At 43.5% G+C, this 27,736-nt stretch overlaps 1 protein-coding gene across 1 annotated transcript in view; it reads right to left on the bottom strand.

Annotated features, from left to right (window-relative positions):
- The window catches only part of LOC306924820 (eukaryotic translation initiation factor 3 subunit H), a 61,619-nt gene that overhangs the window by 32,706 nt on the left and 1,177 nt on the right, over positions 1–27,736 (bottom strand). The window contains exon 2 of the mRNA XM_079503472.1: positions 22,458–22,614. Within this exon, the coding sequence (XP_079359598.1) occupies positions 22,458–22,614 (157 nt within the window). The remainder of the gene's footprint in view (positions 1–22,457; positions 22,615–27,736) is intronic.

Below are 27,736 nucleotides of genomic sequence, written 5' to 3'. Positions count from 1 at the left end.
CTGCTCATCTCCGTAAAAAATAAAAGAATACTTTGAGGGTGAGTGAGACGCATCCCAGATGTCCTTCTAGTGAATTTTGACTTATTCATAAACCTACTCTGAAAGTCATGCAAACAATATTGTTTACGACTATCGTTGTCATTCTAGTTGTGGTGTGCACGGCACTCAAAGTTGTTAGGAAGACAGTGGTGGGCCAGCCAGTGAGACATTGATGTAATGACACTCAAGAGACTTGCAGAGCCAAATCACCCGGGAAAAAAAGCGTGTGTACATGTAGTTGGGTGGGTGGCTAGAAGACAGTGACTAGACTATGTGCGCATCTGCCGTCTGCTTGGGCATGTGGCTCTCCAATGATGGGGTGCGATAGAATATTGCCCGGGTAAAAAAAGCAGCCAAAATGTGTAAAACAAAAATAGTTGTTGACTCAATGACTCATACACTATGTTGACAAGTGAGAGAGGGAGAGCGAGACATGGAGACAGAGAAAGTGGTGGAAGCCTTAAAACTAGACAACATACACAAATACTCGAAGAAGCCAAATAGAGTAAAATTATCTTAAATATTCTCAAGTAACAAGGTAAAAATAAGTGGATTATTGTCAAGTATCTTTTACTCAAAGTTCTATATTACAGTCAGCTACCTGCTTGAAGTCTTAGTCTACCCACAAACAATTCCATGGCCTTAGCTGGCATGTTGTTTTAGGCCTGGTGCATGGAAATTCATGGAATTATTGATTTCACTATAATAGTTAATTACAGTTGCATTTATTGTGTAACATCTGTTACTTTCCAACCCTGTACCAGGATGAGCGATGCTCCACTTCCCATCAAACGCTACAAGATGAGGCTGTTCAGCATTTCGACTCCAACAGCTCCTGGGAAGCTGCTCAAAGCAGTTGTACCGGATGAAAGGGGTTTAAACCTTGTACACGTGTGTATGTTTGAGAGCAAACAAGAGGGAGAAAGAGATGAAGAGCAAGTAAGACAGTATGAGTGCATGCCAGCATAGTACCAGTGAATATTTTAAGTACAAGGGCAGATGATGATGCACTAGCAAGCAAATCAAAGCCAGCACAGAGCTAACAGCACGACAGGGTAAGATACCTGCGATTTGCTTTTCTACATTAATGGTTGGCAGCCGCAGCACCCATTATACCGGTACCATTTGACGGGTCCTTACTTACATAAGTTCTACCATGCTGCCTTCTGGGTCCAGAGTGGTGTGGAGGGCTTATGCAACATTTCTAAAAAAATAACAAATGTTAATAAAAATAAAGTAATAATAAATAACAACCCACCCTTTAATTAGCATAGCAATACAGCCAGTAATACTCCAATACGCCAAAACATAGCCAATTTAACAAGATCTTCAAGGCCTGGTGGTGGGAGCGAGTTGAGTGACCGGCGTGCTTTTCTATTCCTCAGTCATTTCTACCAACCTGCTGCCTTTCCTATCAATCAATCTGAGCCCCAGGGCCAGACAGGGAATGAGTCTGCCCATTCCGTCGGTGCTACTTGATTGTGTGCACACACGCACGTGTCTGTGTGAGCGAAAGAAAGACAAAGCAAGAGTGTGTCTAGAGAAAGACCATATTGAATGATAGAAAGAGAGCATGCGAGAGGAAAATACAAGAGGAGAGAAAAAGCAATGGAGCAACAAAGTGGTAATGGCCCACTTGGTTCAACAGTCAGCAACCTGCCGGGTGTCAGACCTAGCAGTTTCAGTTTTAAATGTGTTCAAGTGATATCACCAGGTGATTATCGCTGTTGTGAATTCATTCAAATTAAGATAACACATCACATCTATTATTTCTATCCGCTTAATTCCACGCCCACAAAAGGACAGTGTTTCTCTCACTGTACTTGTCTAATCTGCTATGTTGAAACGATGTTCTCGCCACGCAGCGGTCCACCTCCCGCCACATCTGCCTTAAAAAAAATTCATCGTCAATCTCGCCTTTGCGCACTCTACTCGTCAGTGTTCAGTCACTCTACATTTGTATTCGTTGTTTGGTCCATCTTTTGCCTCGGTTGCGAAGGTCATACGTCTTTCCATGTGTCCAATGAATACATGTCCACTGCCTGATTTCGGCAAGTAGAGAGCTGCCTCGCATCATTTTCCATTTTCAGCCACAAATTAGCCACCTAGGAGGTGATGCTTACTACAAGCATCTGCCGACCATGGCTCCTTCCATGTTCCAATCGCAACACACTGGACTGACAGACTTAATGGAAAAACTAAATAAAAAAAAGGAGGGAATACAACTTTGGCGCGAGAGTGCTTTAGTGAAGTTCTTAAGCCTTCCGACCACTGGATATGTCTTATGAAAAGTTGCATATATGAGAAAGTGATGGAATACGGAGGGCCTGCAGTTACCATGGATGGATATGAATTGTATAGACGATTCCACGGAGAGGCAATCATAATCATATCATATAGACAAGCAGACTGCCCAAGTAAGCGCTTGACTGCCCCGAAACAAATAATGGTTTGGTCTCTGCTTGATAAATGGACAGGCAGCAAATCACCTCTGCCCTGACATCTACTCAAAACGTGTCCATACTGTTGTATACCCTTTCCTGGTCCGTGCTGCTTTTATAGCATAGCAGACTATATTTAACCCATTTTGGGCGGGAACCCCTTTTGGTGTTTTAAACATTATGTTATAATTTAGCTATTGAAAAATAGCAGATCTACAAGCTCATAGCGCGCCACCGAGTGGCGCGCTATGAACTTGTAGGTCTGCTATTTTTGAAAAATCGTTAAAATGTGCCTCAAATCTTTCAGAAAATTGTCGTGATTTAGAAGATTTTTTTTTAAATTTCGACGTCAGGCCTGAATGGGTTAATAGGTGTTCTACAATATCGACAATGCTTTACCATATTTGTAATACCAGAATTTTGCCATGGAGATCAAAAAAGGTCTATATCCATGTATCCATCCATCTGTGTGTAGGCTACAGGAATGTATACACACATAATTATGTTCTGTCTGTACATTTATATACAGTATATAGAGCCTGTTCTCAATGATGACAGCAAAAGTGTGCTCATCTTGACATTTCAGAAATACCTACAAGCTGAGAAAAACAGTAAGAGTAAACAATATTTAGATGTACAATCAATCAAAGTTCATCTTCTCCTCGTACTACCCACACAATTTAGCTGGTTGTCTATGAGCTGGCACAGAGAATATAGCCTACCCAGGTGTCAGAGGGTATTATTCCCCACAGAGTTGTGACTGTGAACAAGTCAAAGAAACTCCCACAGAAAAGTACATCTACAGTTCACAATGGGAACTTTATGTGGACTTAAGGGAGGAGGGCCAAGTAGAACCTAACATTTAAAAAAAAAAAGGTCTGGAAGGGGCTCGCTCGTCTTATGCAGCAGCATACCGCATAAATAAGCCTATCAATCCTTCCCACTGTTTTCCCAGGTTTGAACCCGACCCAAAGCTCTTTACTTAGAAGACATCCTCGTTTCTCTCCCACTGTTAAGAAATCCAAAAATCTAATCATGTGGATCTCATGATCCATGAATCTCGGACTTCATGTGGCCCAGAGCCATAGAGTAAGACAGAGTTACGACAACTCTGTTCACTTCATGGAGCCAGGCTCTTCTACATAGACTTCTATTGAAAAGGGACAACCGGAAGTTTATGGAATTGGAGTCTATGGGCTCGCGCGAGCACATCAACCACGTGGCCAGGTTTTCTGCCCACTTAATGTCATAATTATGTGTTACTATATGGCTCTGATGTGGCCAGCGTATGACGACAGTCATCTATGACTTCATCTGTGATGCATGACTCCAAATTTGGGAAAGGTTTCAGCATGATGACACAGTCATATTGACTTAAAGTTAAATATTTCACATAAAGTATAAAACATTATGTGAAAATGCATACAAGGTTTGGTGCCGACTGGTCCAGCTTTATGAGAGATTATATATCCAAACACTCAGAACCCTCTCATAGACGGAGCCTCTTGCAGAGCCACGCTGTTAAAATATAAAGAAGGTCTGGAAAACAGCACCACAAACAACCACCTGGCTTGGCACCTGGAAGGCAACAGAAACTAAAATAAATAAAAAACTCTGGTGTGCAGAGAAAAAGAAAAGAAAAGCCAAGAACAAATATACCAAATCGCATAGGAAATTCAAATTATCCCATGGCCATGTATTGTACCCCAGACTCACTCAAAGCAGTACTTAGACCACCGGAAGACTACAGTCAGAACGCCCACTGAGTGGCAAAAAAATACTTTCTGGCCTTGACAGCCCATTCATCCAAACAGAAAAGTCCTGTCTGATTGCATTAAACAATGTTAAACTCACCAACATTGCCTCAAACGATTATTCAAATAATTATCCTCTATCTGCAAAGTTTTTGTTTCATAAAAATGCACCATAGAAACGTTATGAGCTACTTTCTGTCAAGAAATGCCCTGCATTTGATTATTTTAGATATAGTGTCAGAGTTTGGAAGTGCTTGTTTTCAACAACACATTTTGCTGCCTCTTGCATTATGTGACATTTAGAAACAGGTGGTACACAGGACGGTTGAGTGATTTCCAACGAGCGCTTCCAAACTCCATGCTGCTCAATGTTTTGCCACTCAGTCTAGATGAGGGGGGCGTGTCCTGATGGGAAAATCATGCATGTGCATACTCTCTATAGAGGCCATATGTCAAGTCTAAGAGGGGAGGAGATCAACTAAAGAACATTTTGCATCTTCAAGTTGAGGGCCAGTTCAAGTCCACGTGTTGCACGCATCTGGTATCCCATCAAGAAAACTGTTCTGTTGGGTAGCTAAAATAATATCTAACAATGAGAAGGTCCTACTTCCCATATTCAAGAAGCTATTAGCTGGCCAATTCTAATCTCACCTGGACTCTTTTGTTCCACTGACACAACGGCAGTTAATATCACTCCTCTTCATCGTTTCTATTTAGCACATCTTTCTTTGGCCTCTCCCCCTCTTCTTGTGTTTGATAAATAGTACAATAAAAGAGAATAGCAGCATGTGTGCTCTCAATAGCGTCCTCTCGGCATATTACAGGTCACTGGCTCCATGAAAAGCACATTTGTCTCCAAAAAACAGCAAACTTGTTCATTCATGCATTATGTAAAGGGACTGATTCTGCCTTTGATGCCATTATATTTTTAAGACAATTTCCAATAATTGTTGTCCTATTGGCATAAATGGGTCTGGGTAAACAGGACACACCGTAAAGTGCTGATACGGTGCAGCTGTAGTTGCATATAGTAAGATGAGCTTCTGGGTCCCCTGAGCAATACTTGTCTTCAGGGAGAAGTTGGGAACCACCACACTTTTCTTCAGGGAGAACCACCACACTTTTCTGCGCCCTTGAAGAACTCTGCATGATCGTCTGAGAAGCATGCAAAGAGTTGTGCACGTGTCGTGCATGCATTTGTGTGTACTTCATTAAGTCTAAATTAAGAGTGTGAGGTGAAGGATAGAGGGAAGACTAAAGTCAGCTGAAAATTAAGCAAACACACAAACCCCATCTAAGCACACACACGCGCACGCTACCAGAGCCATGTAAGTTAACTCATCATCATTAGATTCATGAGAGAGTGAGATGAGGGGGAGAGAGGGAAAAGCTGGCATACATATAGTACCTTCAGCCTTCTTCACTCACTCACGGTGAGAAAACGACAAGCACCAGATCAAGAATTGAAGCGCATGACGAGAGGGAGGGAGAGAGGGGAAAGAGCTGGTTTGAAAGAGAAAGGATGACTGAGGGCAAAGAGAATGTTAGAAAAACAACCGAGGCAGAAAGAAAGGGGTAAAGACAAAAAATATATATAACGCTGGTGAAAACCGAGAGACGGTGCATTTGTCTTGCCGCTGTAAAGTAGACTTTTATCGGGCTGGAGGATTCATGTTGCATTCTCGATCAGAGGGCAGGGAGTTCAGGTCCACTCCCGAGTCCCAAGCCATCAAAACTCCTCTGTATGCCTTGGAAATGAGTGCCTAGTAACAAAACATTGTCTAGATGAAGTAAGACTGAAAAACAGGCTGGGGTGCATACTGCATATCTAAAAGAGGGTGGAAAGAGAGCACTGGAAAGCAAGCAGAGGGATGGAGGTAGATGGTGAGAAGCATCCACGTCTTACATCTGTGAAAATTATCTGCTAAGTGACTTTTAGGGATGGGTCAGAATAATCAATTATTTGAATAATCGTTTTTTTTTTTTTTTTTATATATATATATATTTTTTTTTGCGGCTTACGCCTTTTATTGGTTTTTGAAGGGACAGACAGTAGGCTGACAGGAAACGGGAGAGAGATGGGGGAAGACATGCAGTAAAGGCCGTGTCGGGCTCGGGAGTCGAACCCGCGGCACACTGCGACTGGATTACCAGTCGGGTGCCCAGACGGTTACGCCACCGCCTGGGCCTGAATAATCGTTTTTGAGGAAAAAAAAAAATTTATTATAGCCCGACACTCTCAATTCTCTTTTTCGTTTTACTTCATTATTCAGACCGAGTCTGAATTTTTTTTTCGTTTTACTTCATAATTCAGACTGAAAGACCTTCTCATGGCAGCAGTTTCTGGGATGGGCGTTATCAAAGCGGCAGTCTTTGGTGATCGGTTCATACCCACCAATCAGAATAGTAGAATAGTTGCTTTCAATCATGTGGCTATGGCTAATACGGTTGCTAACCAAACAAACAGTCAACGAGCACTGCTAGCATGTAAACAAAAGCGGTAAAATATGTCAGATGATGATCGTTTCTGTAAAGAAACTATTTATCATAGGTCGATTTAGTCACCGCAGTGGGGGCAGCCATGTTTGTTGTTTGACGCCGTCAAGTGACGGGGCTGATGGTCAATCAGCTGCTGCGATCAGATTTTTGATCGAGACCGACGCCGCCGTCACCAGACCTGAATCGCCAGGACATTTTTAATGGTAGCAATTCAGGGCTGGAGCCAGGCTAGTATTCTTACCATTAGAAATATAATTTATTTATTTTGTATTTATTTGCAAGTCATCCAAAGCCTGCCTATAGTACATTTTATAACTACATTTTAGAATATGCCTAGTATGGGTGAAATATTTTCTGCATTATCATTGTCATGTTAGCCTAATGTACAACGCTAGTGGACTAGGATAGACGAGAACAAATTAATACGAATAAATTGACCTGTCAAAACTTTTGTTTAGTTATAATAATGTAAAAGATGCAGATGCAACTTTATTTGTGAAAATCATTTGATGGTGCGTAGTCGAATAATAAAATCCTCGTTTCTAATAATAACAAAGGTCTGATTCATACTAATTTTCTGGTCATTTGAAAATATCTACAAGCTTGCATTGCCTTTGTGAGCTTGTAGATCGCCTATTTTCTGCAAATGACAACAGTATAAATTAAGCATTACATTTAACCAAGGCACTCTAGTGTCATCAGTCATGCACATCCTTAGTGGCAATAACAGGTGAGATGTAAGAGTATCTATATTTTGTGTGCATGTGTGTAAGGCGAGAGAAACTGCTGAGAAATGCATACCACACCACCAACACAATCCCACACTTCATTCCGTGTAATTCATTGGAGCACAGGCGCTCTACCTCATCAGGCACCTGCACGTGCATGTACAGGCATGTGCACACACATATACACGTTTCCATTTCCCATCCACATCAACTCCACATTTCCATTACAATAACAAAGTCTGTGACAAGCAGGCTTGTCAGATGTGCATATGGTGAACTCATCAGAGTGTTATGCACAAAAACCAGCTGCTTATAGCTAGACTTATAGCTAGAGATTTCTCAGCCATCTACCTGTGTTTTTTTGTACGGTATGGAAGTGCTGTGTACGAGTGTGTGAATGCTTGCAAGCCTGTGTGTGTGTGTGTGTGTGCGTGCGTGCGTGCACGCACGCACGCACGCACGCACATCAGGCATCTCTCCGCAGGGCTCGCCTAACTAAGATTAATTGCACCAAATCCACATTGCCAGGTGGAACATGGACCACGGAACGTGCACACTCGCACACACAATCACGTTCTCTCACACTCAAACTCACACTTCCCATTATAGTGTTCCTGCAGAACATTAGCCCCCGCGTCTCTCCAGACACCCAGGACCAGACCAGAACTCGATACCACCATTTATTTTCCCGCAACGTGCGCATTTATCACTGCTGCCTCCTTCCGGCAGATGAGCGGACGGACAGACAGAGGGCCATGGCCGGGGGACCAGACATCCGACTCGCCTGTACCTCGCCTGACCTTGAGCCATACGACAACGTGTCCTCCTTTCTCTTCAGAGAGCTTAAAAAGGTAGGGTAAGTGATATTTTTTGGGCGAAAATAATTTAGTTTTCTGTTAAAAGGTTAAATCACTATATGCTTGTAATAATTGCTACAAATAAAAAAACATGGCATGTATGCACCTGGGACGTATCAGTGATGTACCCCAAGGTCATCGGGGTTTCAGGTCTCTCGAACATCATTATAATGGCCCTCCTAAAGGCCTCACCGAGGGTTTTTTGGGCTTCCTCCTGACGGAGGACACAGGCTGGGGCACTAACCCATACTGCTCACCCGGGTGCCGTCCACATTCCGGCTGTCACCCGTCTCTCCGGTGGTCACCAGACTATACCTGGTTGTCATATGTTGATATTTTTTGGGCGAAAATAATTCGTTTTCTGTTAAAAGGTTAAATCACTATATGCTAGTAATAATTGCTATAGATTGTTCAGTAACAGGGGTCTTTCCTTGTCTTTTTGTCAAGGTGAAACCTGACCTAACATCGCCCTCGAAATGTACGCAACTTTCGTTTCCAGGGTTGCCAGCAAACCTTGGATTGCTTTTTTTTCCCCACAGTTGCTTGCCTGGTTTTTGGAAGTTGGTTAGCTTATTTCTGCCACGACAGTTGCCAACACCCATAACATCCCATCGACTACACGGCATGAAGAATGAAGAGTCACAAACTCAACGTCTGCACGGCATGAACAGTCACTCACAACATAATACTAGCCGGGGGCGGCGGTGGCTCAGGGGTAGAGTGGCTGGATGGTAACCGCAAGGTCGCCAGTTCGAAACCGGGCTCCCACAGAGTTACCTTCGAAGTGTCCTTGAGCAAGACACTGAACCCCTAATTGCTCCTGATGTGCTGGTTGGTGCCTTGCATTGTTTCCGCCGCCATCGGTGTATGAATGTGTGTGTGAATGGGTGAATTGATGCACAATCTATGTAAAGCGCCTTGGATAAAGGCGCTATATAAATGCACCATTTACCATTTACCCATGTGGAAATTAACACCAGCAACCAGGCATGTGGAAAATAGACCACACGCATCAACGTGAACGGCATGAAGAGTCACATTGACACCAGCGACAGCAAGCAACAACACAGTCACACATGGAAAATAAACGACGTGCATCAAACGTGCGCGATGCGAATGCATGTGCAGACAGACAGTCCTACTACCTCCTCTCTCTGTGAGTGCAGTGATATCCCTACTCCCATAGAGCTATAAAGGATAGAGACCGGACCGGAGCGCTAGCCCCTCCCCCAAGCTATTAATTTCAGTGGAAGTTGCTCAGTGGCGTTTTGAAGCACCCGGAAGACTGCCGGAAGTATAATTATAACTCAATGGCTCGAGCGAGCGGAAGTTTAGCCTAGCCTATAGCCCCGGACCTCAATTTTGAGGTCCGGGCTTACGCACGTGACGTCATGAACGTCCCTCCACCTCCATTAAAGTGCTGCAATTCCACATTTCGCCAGTAGGTAGTGGCATCTTCAACGTTGGATAGCCTTACTGGGGGCTTGCCTCCTCCCCGACCCCTCACCCCCCCACACACACAGGCAGCGCATCCAGGGGGTGCACTAGTACAATTATTTGACTGTTTTCTACATGAATATAACCACATTGTAACCATATAAAATGAAATGGGAGCAATTTGTAAAAATGACAAAATATGACTCTTAACCACTGATATACTTTGTTGAACAGTGTCCACCAGGGTGGTCTAGACTAGGCCCCCTCTGTCCTCTGCACCAAATACAGTATATCATTACCGAAAATGACGCCTCGCAACAATCTATATTCACTGAATGTTTGCCCCAGAATGGGCACACTATGGTTCATGCGGTTTGAGAGGATCGAGACTAGAATCTTACAGTACTCAGCACCCACAATGTTAGAATGAAAGCTAACGTCTGCAGTTGTACTGCGCTGGCGTGCTCACACAGCCATAACGCCATGAGTGTCTCATTTCTTGTTCACAAGGGAGGAGAAATGGAAGGAAGAAAATCCTTCTCAGACATTCCCCATGTGCACATGCTTCATACATTGCTAGCTAGGGTATAGACATGACTTGGGGCACTTATTAGGCAATACGCATGGTGTTGCAACTACAGTATTTCTGCGGTGCCATTAGGCTATGAGAGCTGTCATATTCACTACGTGCAGGCTGTGTTTCCCAAATTCCCATTTCATGAAAGCAGCCATAACAATCGAATTAGAAACCAGCATGCAGTGTGACATGTTTGAAAGACTGAGAGGCAGCATACTGCGTTAAGGACATAACTGGGCATGAAATGGTCTCAGTGATCTTTCCTGACACGCTCTCCCCCGTCACTTGTCTTCCCTCAACCCTTCTATCGTTCCCCTTTCTTGCCGTCTCACTCTATTTTTTGGGGGGAGGGGGGTCCCCTCACAGTCCGCGTCTCCCTGCTTCCTTTTTCTGCTCTAGTCTGAATCGCCCTCTCTCCCTCTCAGCTTTCTGCTCTCTCAATCTTTTTAACCGAAACCTCTAACTCCTACATATCTCTCTGCCTCAAAGCTCAAAGAGGAATCTACCTTTTCACTTACGACCCACTTCCACTTTCCTGACCCTCAGCTGTCTTTCCAACCCCCCTCCCACCCCACTTCTGGCTTACCAGATTAGTAGTGGACTACGTTAATGCATTCTGATCGCCCCTGAACCCCATCCTGCTTTAGTGTGGGCTACAGTCAGTGATGAGACAAAGGAGCAGATGAATAAAACAGTGGAGCTGATGGCGGTGGTGGCAGCACCCAGGGGACCTGCACTCTGATTTATGATGCCAAGCCAGCTTTCAAAAGCAGCACTCGGCCTGCTCCCAGCCCACTGCTCACAGTCAACCAGCTTCAGATGCCGACCACAGACAGACAGAGATATGAGAGAGAGAGAGAGACACGGACTACAAATTTCATGGCCCCATATGAGACAGCATCCCCACTTCAGGTCCGTTAGAACGGTCTACTGCAGCTGTCAATGCAATCCCTGTGAGAGGCATCATAAAATACCCTAATTTTACTGGTTCATTACATTACTGAGGCTGTAGCGATTTTTTTTGTGTTCTAATAAAGTTTCCCATATGTTTGATTTGTCCTTTTCAATGTCACATACCTGCCATCTCAATATACAACCCACAATGTACTATAATATACTCCATCTGAGATTCAAAAGTGCCAACATGGTAAATCTCAAGTTAAAGGGGTTGCACGGTATATACGTCACGGTAGCATCCCTTGAGGTTTTCAATACCCACATATATTTGTTGTGTTTCGTTTTTTTTAATATGCTATGAATTTGTCTAAACAGCATCTTGCAAGACTAATTATTAATACTCATCTAGAGAATTTACTAGGTAGTTGAAAATGTCAGGATATGTCACTCCTCCGGGTTATTTTCCCGACTATTCAGCCAAGTAAATTATACAACAAGTTGACAACGGTAAAACACACTGTAGGAGCTCCGCGGTAGGTAGAGCATATATAAGCCCATGACATACATGTTCAAAATATAGCCATGAATGAACAGTCAGTCGGGATCGGGATGTATTATTGAGAATTCCACTCTTCAAAGTCGGCGCCCGTAGCCTCATAAAGGCAGTGACGTCCCTTAAAAGCGACAGGTTCTCTGTCTGCCGTCTCCCCTCTGCTCCGTTATCATTATGTGTAACTCATTCAAGTGGTAAATTAAATATGAAATACATCCTCTATTGAGAAAACAACAATATATGTTGACAAAGACACTTCATACATTTGGAAACATATTTTTATTTTAAATCAATATAGTCTTCAGATCATTTCGTATTATTTTAAAAGTAGGCCAACTACTTAATCAATCAATGAACTTCTATGGGCTCGCCTGCAGTACACCGTTCTAACGGACCAGAAGTGGGGCCGCTGTCTCATTTGGGGGCGTGAAATTTGTAGTCCCGATGTTTTTCTCCACCATCCCATGCTACCAAAAACAATAGTGATATGTGTTATGTTAACATTTGTTATGTTCCTAACAGTATCCCTTTGAGCTGAGCTGCCAAGTGATTTCTAATTAGCCTCACTGAGGGAGGCTGAGGAAAACCGGGAGGCAATCAATTTCCCTCTTTAGGACAGGTACAGTGATCTATTTAACTCCTTGAGGGCCATGTTTAATCTCAAGTTTAGCCGCTTCCGTGCAACGCTTTTCAGCCGCCGAGCTCTTTTTTGGAAGAGCCACCAGCTGATTTGATGAACCGGAAGTAACAATCAATCAGTTCCGGGGCTCTGTGGGGTAGCTGCTTTCGTTTTCGTCAGAAGCACTGTTACAGTACCGCAAGGTTTTTTATTGAGCTCCTAAAACATTGATGTTCTATATGATCACCTCAATTTGAGCTTCAATTCCGCCACTAAAGATCGTCGCTAAAATTTGTGTGGACGGAGGAAAAATAATCTATGACGTCACAACACGGAAGCAAAATGTTGCCAGGCGACAGGGACGGTAAAACAGTTCTAGCGATGCTGGATGCATTATAAACTAAGCGGTCGTTCTATGTCGTCCTAGGCAATCTGTGACTATTAATAAAAGTCGTACAATGTCGCCTTAGGTACAAAATGAGTTAAGTGCTAACCCCAGGGATGCCATTATCACAAAGGCAGCGAGGTGAATAAAATAAATGAAATTAATAAATATGTGCGGTATCCACACGTGTGGACGAGTGTTCCCAGAGGTACAAAGTGACCTCACACTAGACGCACACTGACTGGTTAGTGTCTTTACAGCTGGAAGGAGAGATCATGGCAGAGTTCTTTTAATCCCCCTGACTTCAATTAACCCAGACATGGCGATGCCTGCCACCGTCGACAATTAAAGCCCACCCCCCCCAAAATAAAATCAAATGCTAACCTCGGAGACCCCACAGGAGTCACACGCTGAAGTAATCAGCCCTGTCTGTTCTCTACGATTGTCCCGTGGCTAAGCACAAGTTGCATGACCAAGTTAGATTATTTTTTAAATAGTCCTTCATTAATCGTATCCGAGGCAAAAGTTTGAAATAGACATGATGGTATCTAATGTTTGGAAATAAGAAATCACACCCCTGTGAAGTGAGTAGGGTTGTCATATTTCCTAATATGAAAGAAATTCGAAAATGAAAAAATAAATACATATTCGAATGCTAAAATTGCCATTCGAAAGTAGCTTTTATCATTTATTAATTCTATTTTATATTTTTATTTTGTTTTATATTTTATTTTAACCGCTCGCTTAATGTATTGAATAACAAATCTACTGCTGTTGAATCGGCCCTTCCAGCCATAGAGCTATAGCAGGGGGCGGTGCTGTAGCTGCCGCTGGGCGTGAGTCACTAGAGTCAGACCTTCCAGCCATAGAGCTATAGCAGGGGGCGGTGCTGTAGCTGCCGCTGGGCGTGAGTCACTAGAGTCAGACCTTCCAGCCATAGAGCTATAGCAGGGGGCGGTGCTGTAGCTGCCGCTGGGCGTATGTCACTAGAGTCAGACCTTCCAGCCATAGAGCTATAGCAGGGGGCGGTGCTGTAGCTGCCGCTGGGCGTGGGTCACTAGAGTCAGACCTTCCAGCCATAGAGCTATAGCAGGGGGCGGTGCTGTAGCTGCCGCTGGGCGTGGGTCACTAGAGTCAGACCTTCCAGCCATAGAGCTATAGCAGGGGGCGGTGCTGTAGCTGCCGCTGGGCGTGGGTCACTAGAGTCAGACCTTCCAGCCATAGAGCTATAGCAGGGGGCGGTGCTGTAGCTGCCGCTGGGCGTGAGTCACTAGAGTCAGACCTTCCAGCCATAGAGCTATAGCAGGGGGCGGTGCTGTAGCTGCCGCTGGGCGTGAGTCACTAGAGTCAGACCGTCCAGCCATAGAGCTATAGCAGGGGGCGGTGCTGTAGCTGCCGCTGGGCGTGAGTCACTAGAGTCAGACCTAAGCACCTAAGACCTTCTAGCCTTCCAGCCATAGAGCTATAGCAGGGGGCGGTGCTGTAGCTGCCGCTGGGCGTGAGTCACTAGAGTCAGACCTAAGCAGGAAGCAGTGCTGCAGCAGAACGTATAAACAAACAAGGCAGAGGCTCCAGAAAGCAACAGGGAAATGAGGGAATTGGCTGCACCAGACAACATGACATACAATGTTCCATTCATTGTCAATGGGAATTTAATGTTTGTGTTGGACAGTTTGTGAACATACACCAAAAAAAAAATCACACCTGTGTGAAGTGAGGGGCGCTAATATATTAGTTATATAAAGTCTAACTCATGTTGATTAGGTGATGTAATGGTGATGTAAAACAAACGGTGACAAAACAAACAATAAATTCTCTTCATTGTCAATGGCGTTTTTAAAACAAACATTGAACTAAAAAAAACATTAAACCCTCCATATTGTCAATGGCGTTTTTAAAACAAACATTGAACTGAAAACAAACATTAAATGTGTATATAGGAGGGGCCCTAAAAAAATGGATATGAGGGGCTAGCACCCCTCAATAAAAACAGGACCCCACTCATGTCATTTGGCACCCAAGTATATGGACATTTAATGTTTTTAAGCAGTGACATGTGGCAGGCACAGTGGGCGCCCCTCACTTCACACAGAGTGTGATTTTATTTAACCAACACACAAAGGGGTTTAAGGGGTGTAATAGCGTTGATATTGATTAGATTTGAAGTCCCATCGTGTGGCCATTTCTCCTCATCACACTGAGCAAAGTGGAAAGCTTAAGAATGTCACAGAGCAAAAGGGGAAAGAGGGGTGCAAACTGCAAAGATTAGGGGGCGGAAGGAGAGTGCAAAATCCACTAAAAACTGAAGCAAGGGAATATTCAGTGGAGGTGTCAAGCGTCATTAATAAATCAGTTTAAGTGAGCATTGAGCAAAAGGAGAAGGGCCAGTGGAGTATGTGGCTGATGCTAGTCTACCTGCATTTGTCTCTCACTTTAACAAGCTCTCCTAGAGCTGTAAAGTAATCGAAAATTGATGATAGATTAATCATGAAACTTGGCAATTCTTTCAAACATCTAATTTGATCAGCAGATTGGCCTGATCTCCTCACCATCACACCAGGATTAGTAAAGTTGCAGAACAATGAGAATATTGTACCACCCAACCTTCTCCTTATCCACCAGGCTCACACAAGTTGAGTCACAGAGACCACTGCATGCCATTTCACCGAAGATATTACACAGAGAAACATAATGGCCAACAAATGTTATTAAAAACACTATCAAAATTTTATTTTTCAACTAAAATGTATTCAACAATTGTGAATATAATTATATAGCAAAAATAATCAAGATAATAATTATAGTCATAATCTTGCAGCCCTAATCTCTCACTATTTAACACACTAACAATCTTCACAACTAGGCTTCAGTTGGATAACATTTTCTAAATTCTGATTTACCGGATTCCTGAAATGTGACCACCGTCAAAACAAATCACCTGCCACAGACCTGGGTCAGTCCTACAGACGGAGGGGAAATGAAATTCACACCAAGGTGTTCTTGATTTAGCCTGTCTGATCTGTGCCAACTGGGGCCAGAGTAATTAGATCAAGCTGAGGTTCAGGCACCTCAAGTGTGTCTAGTCCAGATGTGCCACCATGAATTAACATTCAGGGCTGCATTGATTCCCCAACTATTTAAAAAATCAGGTATAGGAAAGAAAATTGCATCTCAGTCAGGGGAGCATATTGCAATTAGCCTATCCATTTCCCTTTGTGTGTGCCACATCATTTCAGGCCCTGTGTTACCTTCCCTCCCCCATGTAGAAGTTATAGATATGACAATATGACTATTTTCCAAGGCCCAGATATGTGCCGCCGCAATTGACCCTCCATTCGACTTTCCAAACAATTCCTGGTAGTGTGGTGCAATAATACTTCAGCTGCAGAAAGCACAGTAAGTATGTCAAAAGTGGGTATGTATGACAACTATATCTACAACCATAGGGATTTGGCACTGGTCCTCGTCGCCTGGGATTTTGTCCCCACAGATCTGGTCTTTCCTATTATGAAGAATGTATAGAAAGAAATGCACACACACACACACACACACACACACACACAGTGATCAGAACACACCTGTCTTCCACATGGTGCCAACTAGACGACTATAGAATACAAAGAAAAGCTATTTATGTTGGAACGTTCTCAAGGCACTCAAAGGTCAGTGATTAGTTATAGAGTGGCGAGCCAACAAAGCCTGGATAAAGTTATGACAATATTAGAAGGATTTTTCGAGGCTTCTGTATATTGTTGGGATTTGAATCCAGATAGAGGCATGTGCGGTCTTATCCACCCAATGAGTTAGAAAAGGGGGAAAAAGAAGCTGTACCAGCAAAGTGAAACAGGATAGGACGGATCCCCTGAATGGCCATGCATTCAAAATATATTTTATCTTGTCCGTACAAGATATTATCTCGTCCGTACAAGATATGATCTCGTACGTACAAGATATGATCTCGTACGTACAAGATATGATCTCGTACGTACAAGATATGATCTCGTACGTACGTACGTACGTACGAGATATTATCTTGTACGGACAAGATAAAATATATTTTGAATGCATGGCCATTCAGGGGCTCCGTAGGATAGTGCTCCAATTGAACAAAATCAACCTAGTCAGCTTAATCTAAAAAGATCTCAGGCTATCAATTAAATGGTGCTCATGCTCTGGTATGTTGACACGTGTCCAAAATACACATTTCTTGGCCAGGATGAGCCTATCCGTTAATGGGCCTCGTGTTTCTACAAGGCAGGCCTGTGAAAAAACACACTTCCAATTACTTCTTCAGGCCAATCTCAAGCATGTGTGCGAGGAGCTGGCACTGGATACCACCAGTGTTGGCCAAAAAGCCACCTGATAGGCACCGCATGCCAGTCCACGCCAAAGGCAAGATAGAAAAAAATAAGATAGAAAGGTTAACACCCCAGACCAAATTGTACAAAATCCCAGGGATGTTGTACAATTTCCATGACATGTCCTTTTAAATTTCGATGACAAGGGGGTGACTAATGCCTCAACATCCTGGTGAGTGGCATTACACAACAACTCCTCTCCAAGAAAACCACAGGTGTTGACAATAACACTGGGCTTTGCAAGCATGTGGAGCTAATCAAAGTGCACATAAAGACATTATCAGCTGTTTAACTGGTAAGGACTTATGAGGGCTCAGTCTTTCTCTTTCTTTTGAATCCCATGATATAAAATGTGCAGCATCGCGGATTCGCAATCATATGTTGTGATTCTAGGTACTTTGCAGATGAAACTGCATGACTTTGGTGAACCATCTGTGGTGTTATGGCCATTTAGAGCAACACTCAAAATGTATGTGCACATCAAGCACCCACGGTGTCATCGTATGTCAAACATATTGACCAATTACATAAACAATTGAGTCCATAAAACAACTCAATCCATCTCTTGTCTCTGTGAAATCAAACGGGGTTCTGTGTGTACTGAAGAGGTTGACAAATGAATAATTTGGGATATTTCCTTTTTTATAAATTATCGTTATCGGCGGTACTTGGCTCCAATAGTAGTCAATGGCTGCGTACGCAGCCTATAAAATTCACACAGGGACATACATCACCGCTTTGCATTGAGGCTCCATACACAAAGTCAAGGTAATGTCATTGGGTACCTGAGATAATTTATATTTAAATGAAAGTTAAGACAGCTTTATTCTGAAATTATTCAGCATTTCCCATGCATTAGAATGAACATGAGTCATGTCGAAAGCATGCCATTTTTGTTTTACCACCAAACATGATTGTCCTTGCTTGTAATTTGCCTAGCCGTATGTGCACGCCTAGCACAACTATGGGCCAATGGTCACATCTGAACGTTTAATCACCGCTTTTGCTGAATATATCTGTGTGCATATGATTAAGTCCGGATAATATTGTCTCTTTTTCCTTGCTATAAATATGCAACAGACTTTAAATTAAAATGTTCAATGTAGAATACAGAGATGGGTTTTTTTCATTAGAAAACAATTGTCCACTCATGATACCTCCACTGCATTATTCAACACACTGATCCAGATGTAGATATTTATTACTTAGACTTAGATGTTCGGTTCAACAGCTATCCAGTTTCGAATAAAGTCAATTAAGATTGTTCATTTCCGACGACCTATCAGCTGTTTCCTGCTTTAATCCATCATTATTATATATCAGCATTTAACTCTTTCCCGCGAACCACTAGATGGTGCTGTTGGCTCAGAGCACCATAGTTTTCAAGCGACACAGCCCTATTTTGAAGTGACACCAGGCTTTTGTGTGCTTCTGGTAGCACGGAATCATTTCAGGGGTGCACGTTAGATGCATTTGTTGTGATCACAACCACTGAAACGGTCCCGCGAGGTCGCAATTATTTTTTATTGAGCTCATAAAACATGGATATTCTGTATGATCACCTCAATCTGAGCATCAATTCCAATAGAAACGTCGCTTTAGATTGTCGCTAAAGACAGACTGGATGAAGAAAAATGATCGATGACATCACCAACGCAGAAGGAAATCGTTGCCGGGAGGTGATGACGCCAAGCCGGCAAAAATCATTATAAACCCTTATTTGTCCGATCTCGCCCTAGGCGGACTGCGGTCTTGCTCTAAGCAGAAAAGGAGTTAAAATCCACAAGTGGTCGACTTCTACTCTATTTTTACCAATATACAGGCCAACTAGCCATCACCCCTTGTGACATCCCGAATGTGTATCAGTCCCCAATTATCCCTGACATCAGGACAGATGGAGGGCAATAGCAGACATTATTAACATGCCACTCACACGTGTCTAGCGTCAAATGAGCCCCAGAGAATAGAGGCCCTCATGCCTATACATTGTTCTAATCTCTGTATATTCTGCTAAATATACAAGGACAAAGTTTGCAAGGATAGGGAGGGAGGAGGGATTGGGGTTCAGCCAAGGTTGTTTGTCAAGGGCTGCTTCTGCTGCTCTCTCTTTATCTTTCTCTCCCTCTAGTTAGACAGCTATTGCAATGGCCTCCTGTTCAGCAATCATAGCTCCACACTGGCACCTGTTGATGGAAAAGCAGCATAGCACACACACGCAGGGGAATCTCAAACCGGTCCAAATCTCACCTGTCCCAAGATGGACCCGAGGAGTAATTCTTAGAAGTAGGGCCTCGGGGTGACAACAAGTCAAAGTCTGACAGTCACATTTCAGATATACGCACGAGGCTTGTGCACATCAGACACAGATAAACACAGCAGTTAAGATGCGTATACACAAACAATCACATACACAGGCACGCATGCAGTCTCTCACACACACACACACACAGCTCCAGCTTGAATGCAGCACAGTTTCAGTAGGGAGAACGTATTGGTCATGCCGTCGCTACGTGCCGATCGACAGGGTCCTTCTCCCAGGACACAATCTGAAGCCTCATCTCATTCATCTCACAGTTCGCCTCCGGAACTTTTGAGGAATATCAATCTGCAAATTATGCAGAGGCAGCGCAGTGCTGTTGCTGAATACACACTCTCATTGCCATTGAGTGGCTGGAGCTAGGCCCTATGTGAACTGCAATCTGCAGCATCTGTGATAGTATGCTAGAACGCACAGTATCTGAACCCTTCATGTGCTTCACTTGAAACGTTTGGCTCATATCAAATATGAATTACAATTGTAATTTTCTGCACACACGTTCAAACATGTGCAGGGACTGTTGTAATAGAGCACCGAAGTCTGACGTCACTCAATATCGGTAGAGGGCTCAAATCCACGGGAATTTTAGAACTGTTGTAAAAAATAAACAAATCATCCAGGCCGCTTCACTCATATGGATATGAAGAATCAACTGACTGAGAGAAAACGCTAATGTTACTGCTGCTGAATTAGTTACATTTTCGCTAGAAACAGACTGTATCATATATGAGTGACTGACTGTCGCAAACGATACAGACAATAACGCAGAGACATCTTGTTTATTTTTGGACCACAATGCTTATAGTAGACGATATTAAGATCACCCCATGTTATTCTCCATAGAGTTTTGACAAACCAACCCTGCCTACGCACCATGAATTGACTTCCAGCTTTTTTTCCTTCACAGTCTAAAACGCAGTTTGCCTTAAGTTAGTCCCATCATATGGCTTTGATAGCTAGATATTGCCTTTCGTCACAGCTGGACCCAAGACCAAGGAGAGATTGTTTTCATTATACACCTACAGGGTTTACACAAGGTGAAGGTAAGGGGCTTCATGGGGGAGCCCTTATTAACTTAGACAGATGGCAAGACAAATGAAACCCAACAAGAGTCACATAGGTGCGATCGACCGAGCACACACATGCATTTCCTAACGGTAATGACCTTTAGCCAACTTTGTAGGCTGCGCATCCTGCAGAAACTCACACATTTGCTTGTTAGCAGTGGTGGCCTGCTAGAGAGAATGTCCTCCTTTACTCAGATCCTTCCGTCTATCTCACTAGAGGATTTGTCATTTGTCTGAGCACTAACAAGGTGCAGTAAAAATATAGTGAAAGTGAGGTCAGGGGAAGCAACTCAAGCATGAGATACAGAAATTCACGTGTATGTGTACACACACAGCCCACGCATACTAGAGCCATTTGACCAATCCTCAACCCCAGCACTAACCCCAGGTAATGTGGTACCCAGCTAGGAGTTAAGTTGCACTTGTCCTGTGTAAATGCAGGGACATCACATAAGACACACACACACACACACACACACACACACACACAGGAGAACAGTTATTATTCTTTACACTGAAATTGAATATATGGCCATGGAATAACAAGCTAAAGCCCTGACCTCAACCTATTTTGAGGTCTGTTATGCAGTGGAAAATATACAGTACTATACTTTGCCTCTCTGTGAAGACTGATATATGCCAGCCCATTAGTAGTTGTCTGGAAATTACACTACACCTGTTGTGTACCTCACAGCTAGGGTTACACTTATACACCTGGGTTAAACATTTAAATTCTCTCAAAACTAGCCTCAATCTTAACATCGCTTGTCCTTTACCTCCTTCAACAGCTGCATATCTCTGCTGTCGGGAAGAAACCACCTAACTCCAATTTCCAAAATGTTCATTTTTCAGGATAAGGAAAATATTTTTGTTTCAGGAGATGAAGAAAACCTTTTTTAACAATGCAATACTGCCTCATCAAAGTTGGTATTCTGACTTTATAAATTGTCAATTACTTGCATGAGAGGGGGAGAGGTGGTGGAGTTAGCTGCTTTAGGGTCCTAAAGGTTTTTTGTCCAAAAATAATACTTAATTAGTTCAATATTTTAACTAACACAGAGACGTAAAGGGTGTTCAATAGCATTGATTTATGTAAAAAAATATAAATCAAAAACCTAAAAAAAAATAGAGTTCGGTGGTTTCCTCCCAACAGAGACGATATGCAAACGCACACAAATGCATGTTGATAGTGAGTGTATTGGTTTACCACTGGAACCACACATGCCCTTGCATGTGTGGTTCCAGTGGTTATAAGGGAGTGGATCATCATTACAAGGGAGTGGATTGCTAATGCCCATCAGCCCCTCCAATGTGGCAATTCATTGTGATTATTACAGCTCAGATGTTTGTGGTACTTTACTAAAAATCAGTGATTAAGCCACAAATATATTTTTTACATGAGTCTTACTCATAAGCTTGTGATATCCTCAAATTTGGTCAAATAGGATTGACAAAATAGTGCGAGTTGCCTAAAAACACACACATTGGCCTGCATGCATAGCCAAACTCTTGGTCCATCTTATTCACACATCTTGAAAATGGATGGATCGCAATTGTAGTCCTACTAACGGTGGGGCTCTACGTATGTACTTTAGTCCCAAACAAGATCTCTCACTACTGGCTGGATTGCCATGGAATATGTAAACTCTGCAGAGGTGCAAGCAACTGATTCTGCTGGAGCCCCCCAAGGCCTTTCCTCTACGTTCTCTTAGGTGACGGATTAACTGTTAAATATATGAATACACATGAACATGAATCAACACAAGGCCGCTACACAAGTCTATGAAGCCATCCATGAAAAGGTTAAATCTGCAACATAATTTTATACAGGTCCCTGCTTCATCTCTCTCGCTCTCTCTCTCAGCTAAGGGGTCCTTGGGCTGAAAAACGTTGAAGACCCCTGGACTAGAGGGTTTCAGTGGTGCCTACCTTCATCGAAATCTGCATCATCCTCCGTGTGTTGAGGGAAAGGGAAACAGTTGGTGATCTCCAGGCGGTCCTCCACCACCAGCCCCAGCAGGACACCCTGGACTACCTCACTGCCCTGCCCCTCCTCCTGGTAGTGTTTGATGATCTTCAGCACCACCTGGGGAAACAGTTCCATCGTTTTAACACAAAAAGATGTGCAGTGACTGCAGTCTTCGGCAATCTTTAAACTCATTCATCCATATCCTTGTGCCCACCTGATCCAATTTAGGGTCATGGACCTGTAATCTTCAAACGATTATTTCATTTTCTGCCTCTGGTTTATGTTAATTTTCTCTCTCAATTCTAGGGTTCCCGTAATTGATTAACCCAAAATGTTGGCAGCCGAGTAGAACAATTCAACCCTCTAGTCAGCAATATGTAATTTACTCTTTTTTCCTCTCACAGCATGTCTGAAACTCAACTGTGTATAAAAGGCTAGAGGCTTTGCAGCATGGTGTCCAGTTAAGAAGATGGACTCAGAAGTGTGTGCCTCGATAAGACACAAAGCAACATTTAAGAACAGTGTGAAGCACAAATACACACAGAGGGAACTGCCTAGACCACCAATCACGGCAGTTAAGTCCAGCAGATTCCTCAGTGAGGCCTAAATGAGGTGAATCCAGAGGTCTTCTCATATAAGCCATATCTCAGGGTTTCAAATAAGACACAATATTGTCAGATCGTTTGCTGCCGTTATTGAGATTGCAATGCCAGGTGTAAAATGACCTGTAGAACGAGCCTCCACATGATTGAATAGCTAGTTTAGGTACTAATGCTGCATCACTGACACTACAGACAGCACACAAGCACTACGGCTTGACAAAAACACATGTCTGACCAGCATGCTGTGGATAAAATAGGTAAGCCATGCAGGGACCAAAGAGCCAAGCAACAGAAAGAACAGGAATAGGAATGGAGCTGAAAGCAGAGTGTGGCTGGAGAACGCATAAATCAACCTGATAAGAGTGTGGGCAGGTCACAGCCACAGGCATTAATAACACGCAGGTACACTACACACACGCACACACACACACACACACACACACACACACACACAAATGCTCGACAGCACACACAAGCGTGCGCGCGTTGATGGCACTAGGGTGGCGCTCCTGGAGCCATGCACAACAACAAAACACCCATCATCTCCTCAACCCTTAGTGCATGCACACATGCGTGCATGCCTCTGTTCATCAACATTGACGTGTGTGTGTGTGTGTGTGTGTGTGTGTGTGTGTCGCACGCACACACACACACCGCTACCATGTTCATGTGTAGAAAGCTGTCCAGGGAGTAGATGATTTATTTCAATAGAGTGCTGGCCCTGTCATGCAACAAGTAAAGCTAGGAGGGAGAGAGAGAGATGGTATGGGAGGAACTGTGGGGCAAAACAAATCTCATTCCCTGCCTGCTTCACCTCCTCTGACTCGGAGCGGTGGAGGTCTGAATGACAGGTCAGTGGGAAGGATGGATGGAGCACAGAGGAGAAAAAGAGAGACGCAAGAGTGCATTCCAATTGGACGGAGTCTCGTGTTAATGGCAGAATATAAAAATGAGTAAAACATTTAAGGAAAAAGAAAATGGACAAGAGGGAGAGGACAGTGAGAGCCAGGAATGTAATGGCAAGATGGACAGAATGGAAAGGACAAGTGACAGAGAAAGGGGACGTAGAATGGTGCGAGACAGTGGGATGGTCGAGAAAGATGGCAAGGTGAGTGAGTGAGCGAGATCGGGCGAGTGAGCGAGCAAGAGATAGATAGATGTGCTCAGACAGGGAGTGAAGGGGGAGGGCCAGGATGAAAGTCATCAGGATCAGTGGTGTGCCTGGTACTTTTCAAAGCCCTCACGCCTCGGCTGCCTTCACTGCCAGCAAATGGCTTTTCCATTCTCCCTCCATCAGTGAGGTCAGATAGCTAGGGTACACAATGCTCTTAGCAATCTAGATGCTGGCAATCTGTTCATCTTGCACTTAAATACTGATGGTCTGGATGAGACCAAGACACGAAAGATGGCTAAATGGGGGGGGAAGAAACTGACTGCTGGAAGGAAGGTCACACAAACGGGTGAAATACTGTATATATAGGGCTCTTGACTCTGCTTGTATGGCTGCTGGTCTTTGAAACATCCTTTTGTGAGAACAGTTGGAGGAGCAAATGAAAATGGGCAGAGATTTCAGTGGATTTCTTGGGCTTGCTGTCCTGTGCTGAGTATCATCAGGAATTGGAAGCAAAGCCCTTTTGAGAGCCACGGGTTCATACTGTACAACTAAGCATGCACACTCGTGCACACACACACTTTCTCTACACATTTTCACACACACACTTATTGATCAAGCTCACCAGCAGCTAGCCTAGAGAGCTCACCTCATGTGGAGAGCCCAGAGATTGATATGTGGACAGAAGATTGTAAATCAACAGGCTTAAAATTGAATTGCGCAAAATCAATTGCAGCACAAAATCCCCCACTGGCTGCATTTAATTCTAATCATAAATCTTATCTCACCCACAAAGGGGCTTGTATGCCCACTACAACAGGGCGGTAAGGGCACAAGTTATGAGAAAGTACAGCAAGACGGACGATGCCATGTTTTCTTTTGCACCGCTAAAGTGTAAACAAAAATCTATACTCCATGTTGGCAGTAGACTACTCCATTGAGAAAGACAATGTGATGGAACATTCCATGACAATTGGCGCAAGGAAGGACTGAAGAACAGGAAGAAGGGATAAATAGATAAATCTAGCTAGAGTGTTCACTTCATCTGCAGGCACTGTAAACCTTGCTACGTTGCATTCCTGTCTCATGCAGATGTCAAAGATGTGGCAACCTGCCTCATTTTGGTTAGGTAGGGGAGGGGTTATTGAAAGGCAGAGGAGAGGAGAGAAGGCTACAACTCTGTGGGGAATAGAGCACCTGCTAGGTTGTGTTACAGTATGTCCCTGTGGAAACTAAGTGACAGTGGACTTGAAAGAAAATAACACTCCACTACTAAATAAACATTTAAATCAACATAAGCTTCTGAATATAACATAACCTCACCTTGAGTTGAGTTCCCCTGAGTTAACAAATCTTAAGCCCAAAATGCAATTTTTAGTGGAGTGGACAGTGGGGGGCATTGTTCTATTTACGTGGCTGACGCACTAACCGGTCAGCTACTGGTGCAGCACAAATGTGGAATTATTTTGGGGCCTGCTTTTGCATTTCAGTCCTGAATGACTTCTGTCAGGTTGGATTCTGGAGCATCCGTCTGTCATTATTGCTGATTTTCACCTGTGTTCATTTTGATGGACAAGGCACGACATAGAAAGATATTAACCCTCCACTATTTAAGTATGGAAATCAAAGTAAGACAAAGAAAGATGGAGGGCAGCAGTGATTCAGGGGTAGAGTGGTTGGTAGAGCGGCCGGATGGGAACCCAAGGTTCCTAGTTCGATCCCGGATTCCCGGGCTCCCCGAGAGTTATAGTCGAAGTGTCCTTGAGCAAGACTCTGAATCCCTAACTGCTCCCGATATGTAGGTTGGTGCCTTCTGCCTTGCATAGTTTCCTCTGCCATCTGTGTATGAATGTGTGTGTGTGAATGGATGAATGTAATGCACCATCTATGTAAAGCGCTTTGGATAAAAGCACTATATAAATGCACCATTTACATAGGTAGCAAACAATTGCTTTACCGGCTTAAATTGAAGTCAGTGAAATGAAAATTAATTGATGTTTTATTTCTAATATTAGCACATCTGGATGAGTTCCAGACAGTTATGTGGATGACTTGGCTTCAGTGTCGATTACAAAAATGCATCATTTCTATCCCTTTAGGCAGTTGTGTAACCTTCAGGGAGTGCTGCATGCCCCACCGCTTTGCAGCACCACATGACCCATCGTAGAGACCCTGACTCAGGAGCACAGTGGTATGGTGGCAAGATGTTTGCTGGCAAACCTCCAGCCACATTTGAAACAGCTGTCATGACTCATGATGCAACGCAACAGCAACTACTGCATAGATATTACATACCTGGAAAATAAACTTTATAGAGATTAAAATCCATAACAAGGCCAGGCACGAGAAATTGGGTCTTTTATATGTGCATAATTAAAATTGTTATTAAAATGTTGTTTGATAAGGTTGAGAAAATGAATAAAATGTCTTGTGAATATAATGAGCAATTCAGGTAAAATATTTCAACTAGAGATTAGGAGCCGAGGCTCTGTAGACCAGCCTTAATGAGCAAGATAAAAGGAAAGCAGCAGCTCAAGGCAAGGTCCGGCTGCTACGGTGTTGGAATACACTGGGCTGCAAATCAGCTGCTTCGTGTCCATCTGTGGTGTTTGGAATGAGGGATTGTAATTTGTGACCATCTGGCAGTGACGCAGGTTTGCCCTCTGTTGGTCATGCATAGGTTCTACAGCTGAAAATATGACTATTGTGCCAGTCAGTCAGGCCTGGAATTGTTATGTTTTAGGGACAAACCATATGATGAGGAAAAACACAAAGGCGAAAACTGTGATATCTGCTTTCACACTGGGTCAGTGCAGAGGGGGCATCAAGGCCACTTCTGCCTGTATGGGTAGATCATAAGCGCATTAGGGCATAAAGCCAAACGGAGGGGAAACTGTGACCATAGCAAATAATTTAATACAGATCATTGGTAAAATTGAGGTGCAGGTAGTCGTGCGAGCTCACACCCTACAAATTAAAATTAGAATGCTGCAGAGATGAATCCCTCCATGAAATTTAGGCTGTATTAATATTGTCACTAGAAAACCAATCTAACACATTTTGCTGTTGGGATGACAGGGAGGGTGAGAAAGACAGTAGAGCTCGCAGGATGGGGGATGCAGCAGAAAGAGCCTCTTGTTGGTTATGGAGCAGGAGAGCTATGCTGAATGCCAGGAGAAGAGATGGGCAGTGATTTGGCCACCACTGCCGACCCACCATGTTGCCAGTTTACAATTGCATTGCTTATGCAAACCCTTTCAAAATATAATAAATTATTGCCATCATAAAATATACAGTAAGTATAGTACAAAATATCACAGTAGACACTGACAACTGTGATGTTTTGGGGATAAAACAAAAAAAATGTATTCCAATACCAGCTCAGTGGCCTAGTGTACTGTAGAGCAGTGGTTCTTTCGTGTCAAGGACGCCCAAATCAACGTTTATTAGGCCCCGGACCCACCATTTGAAAACATATGCCAGGGACCCCGATAAGGGAGGGTTTTTACGGCTCTAGCAGTGATTC

The sequence above is a fragment of the Electrona antarctica genome, assembly GCF_951216825.1.
Source record: "Electrona antarctica genome assembly, chromosome: 6".
Taxonomy (NCBI): Eukaryota; Metazoa; Chordata; class Actinopteri; order Myctophiformes; family Myctophidae; genus Electrona; species Electrona antarctica.
The sequence above is the reverse complement of the archived record's forward strand: the minus strand, read 5'-3'. Positions and strand labels throughout refer to the sequence as shown.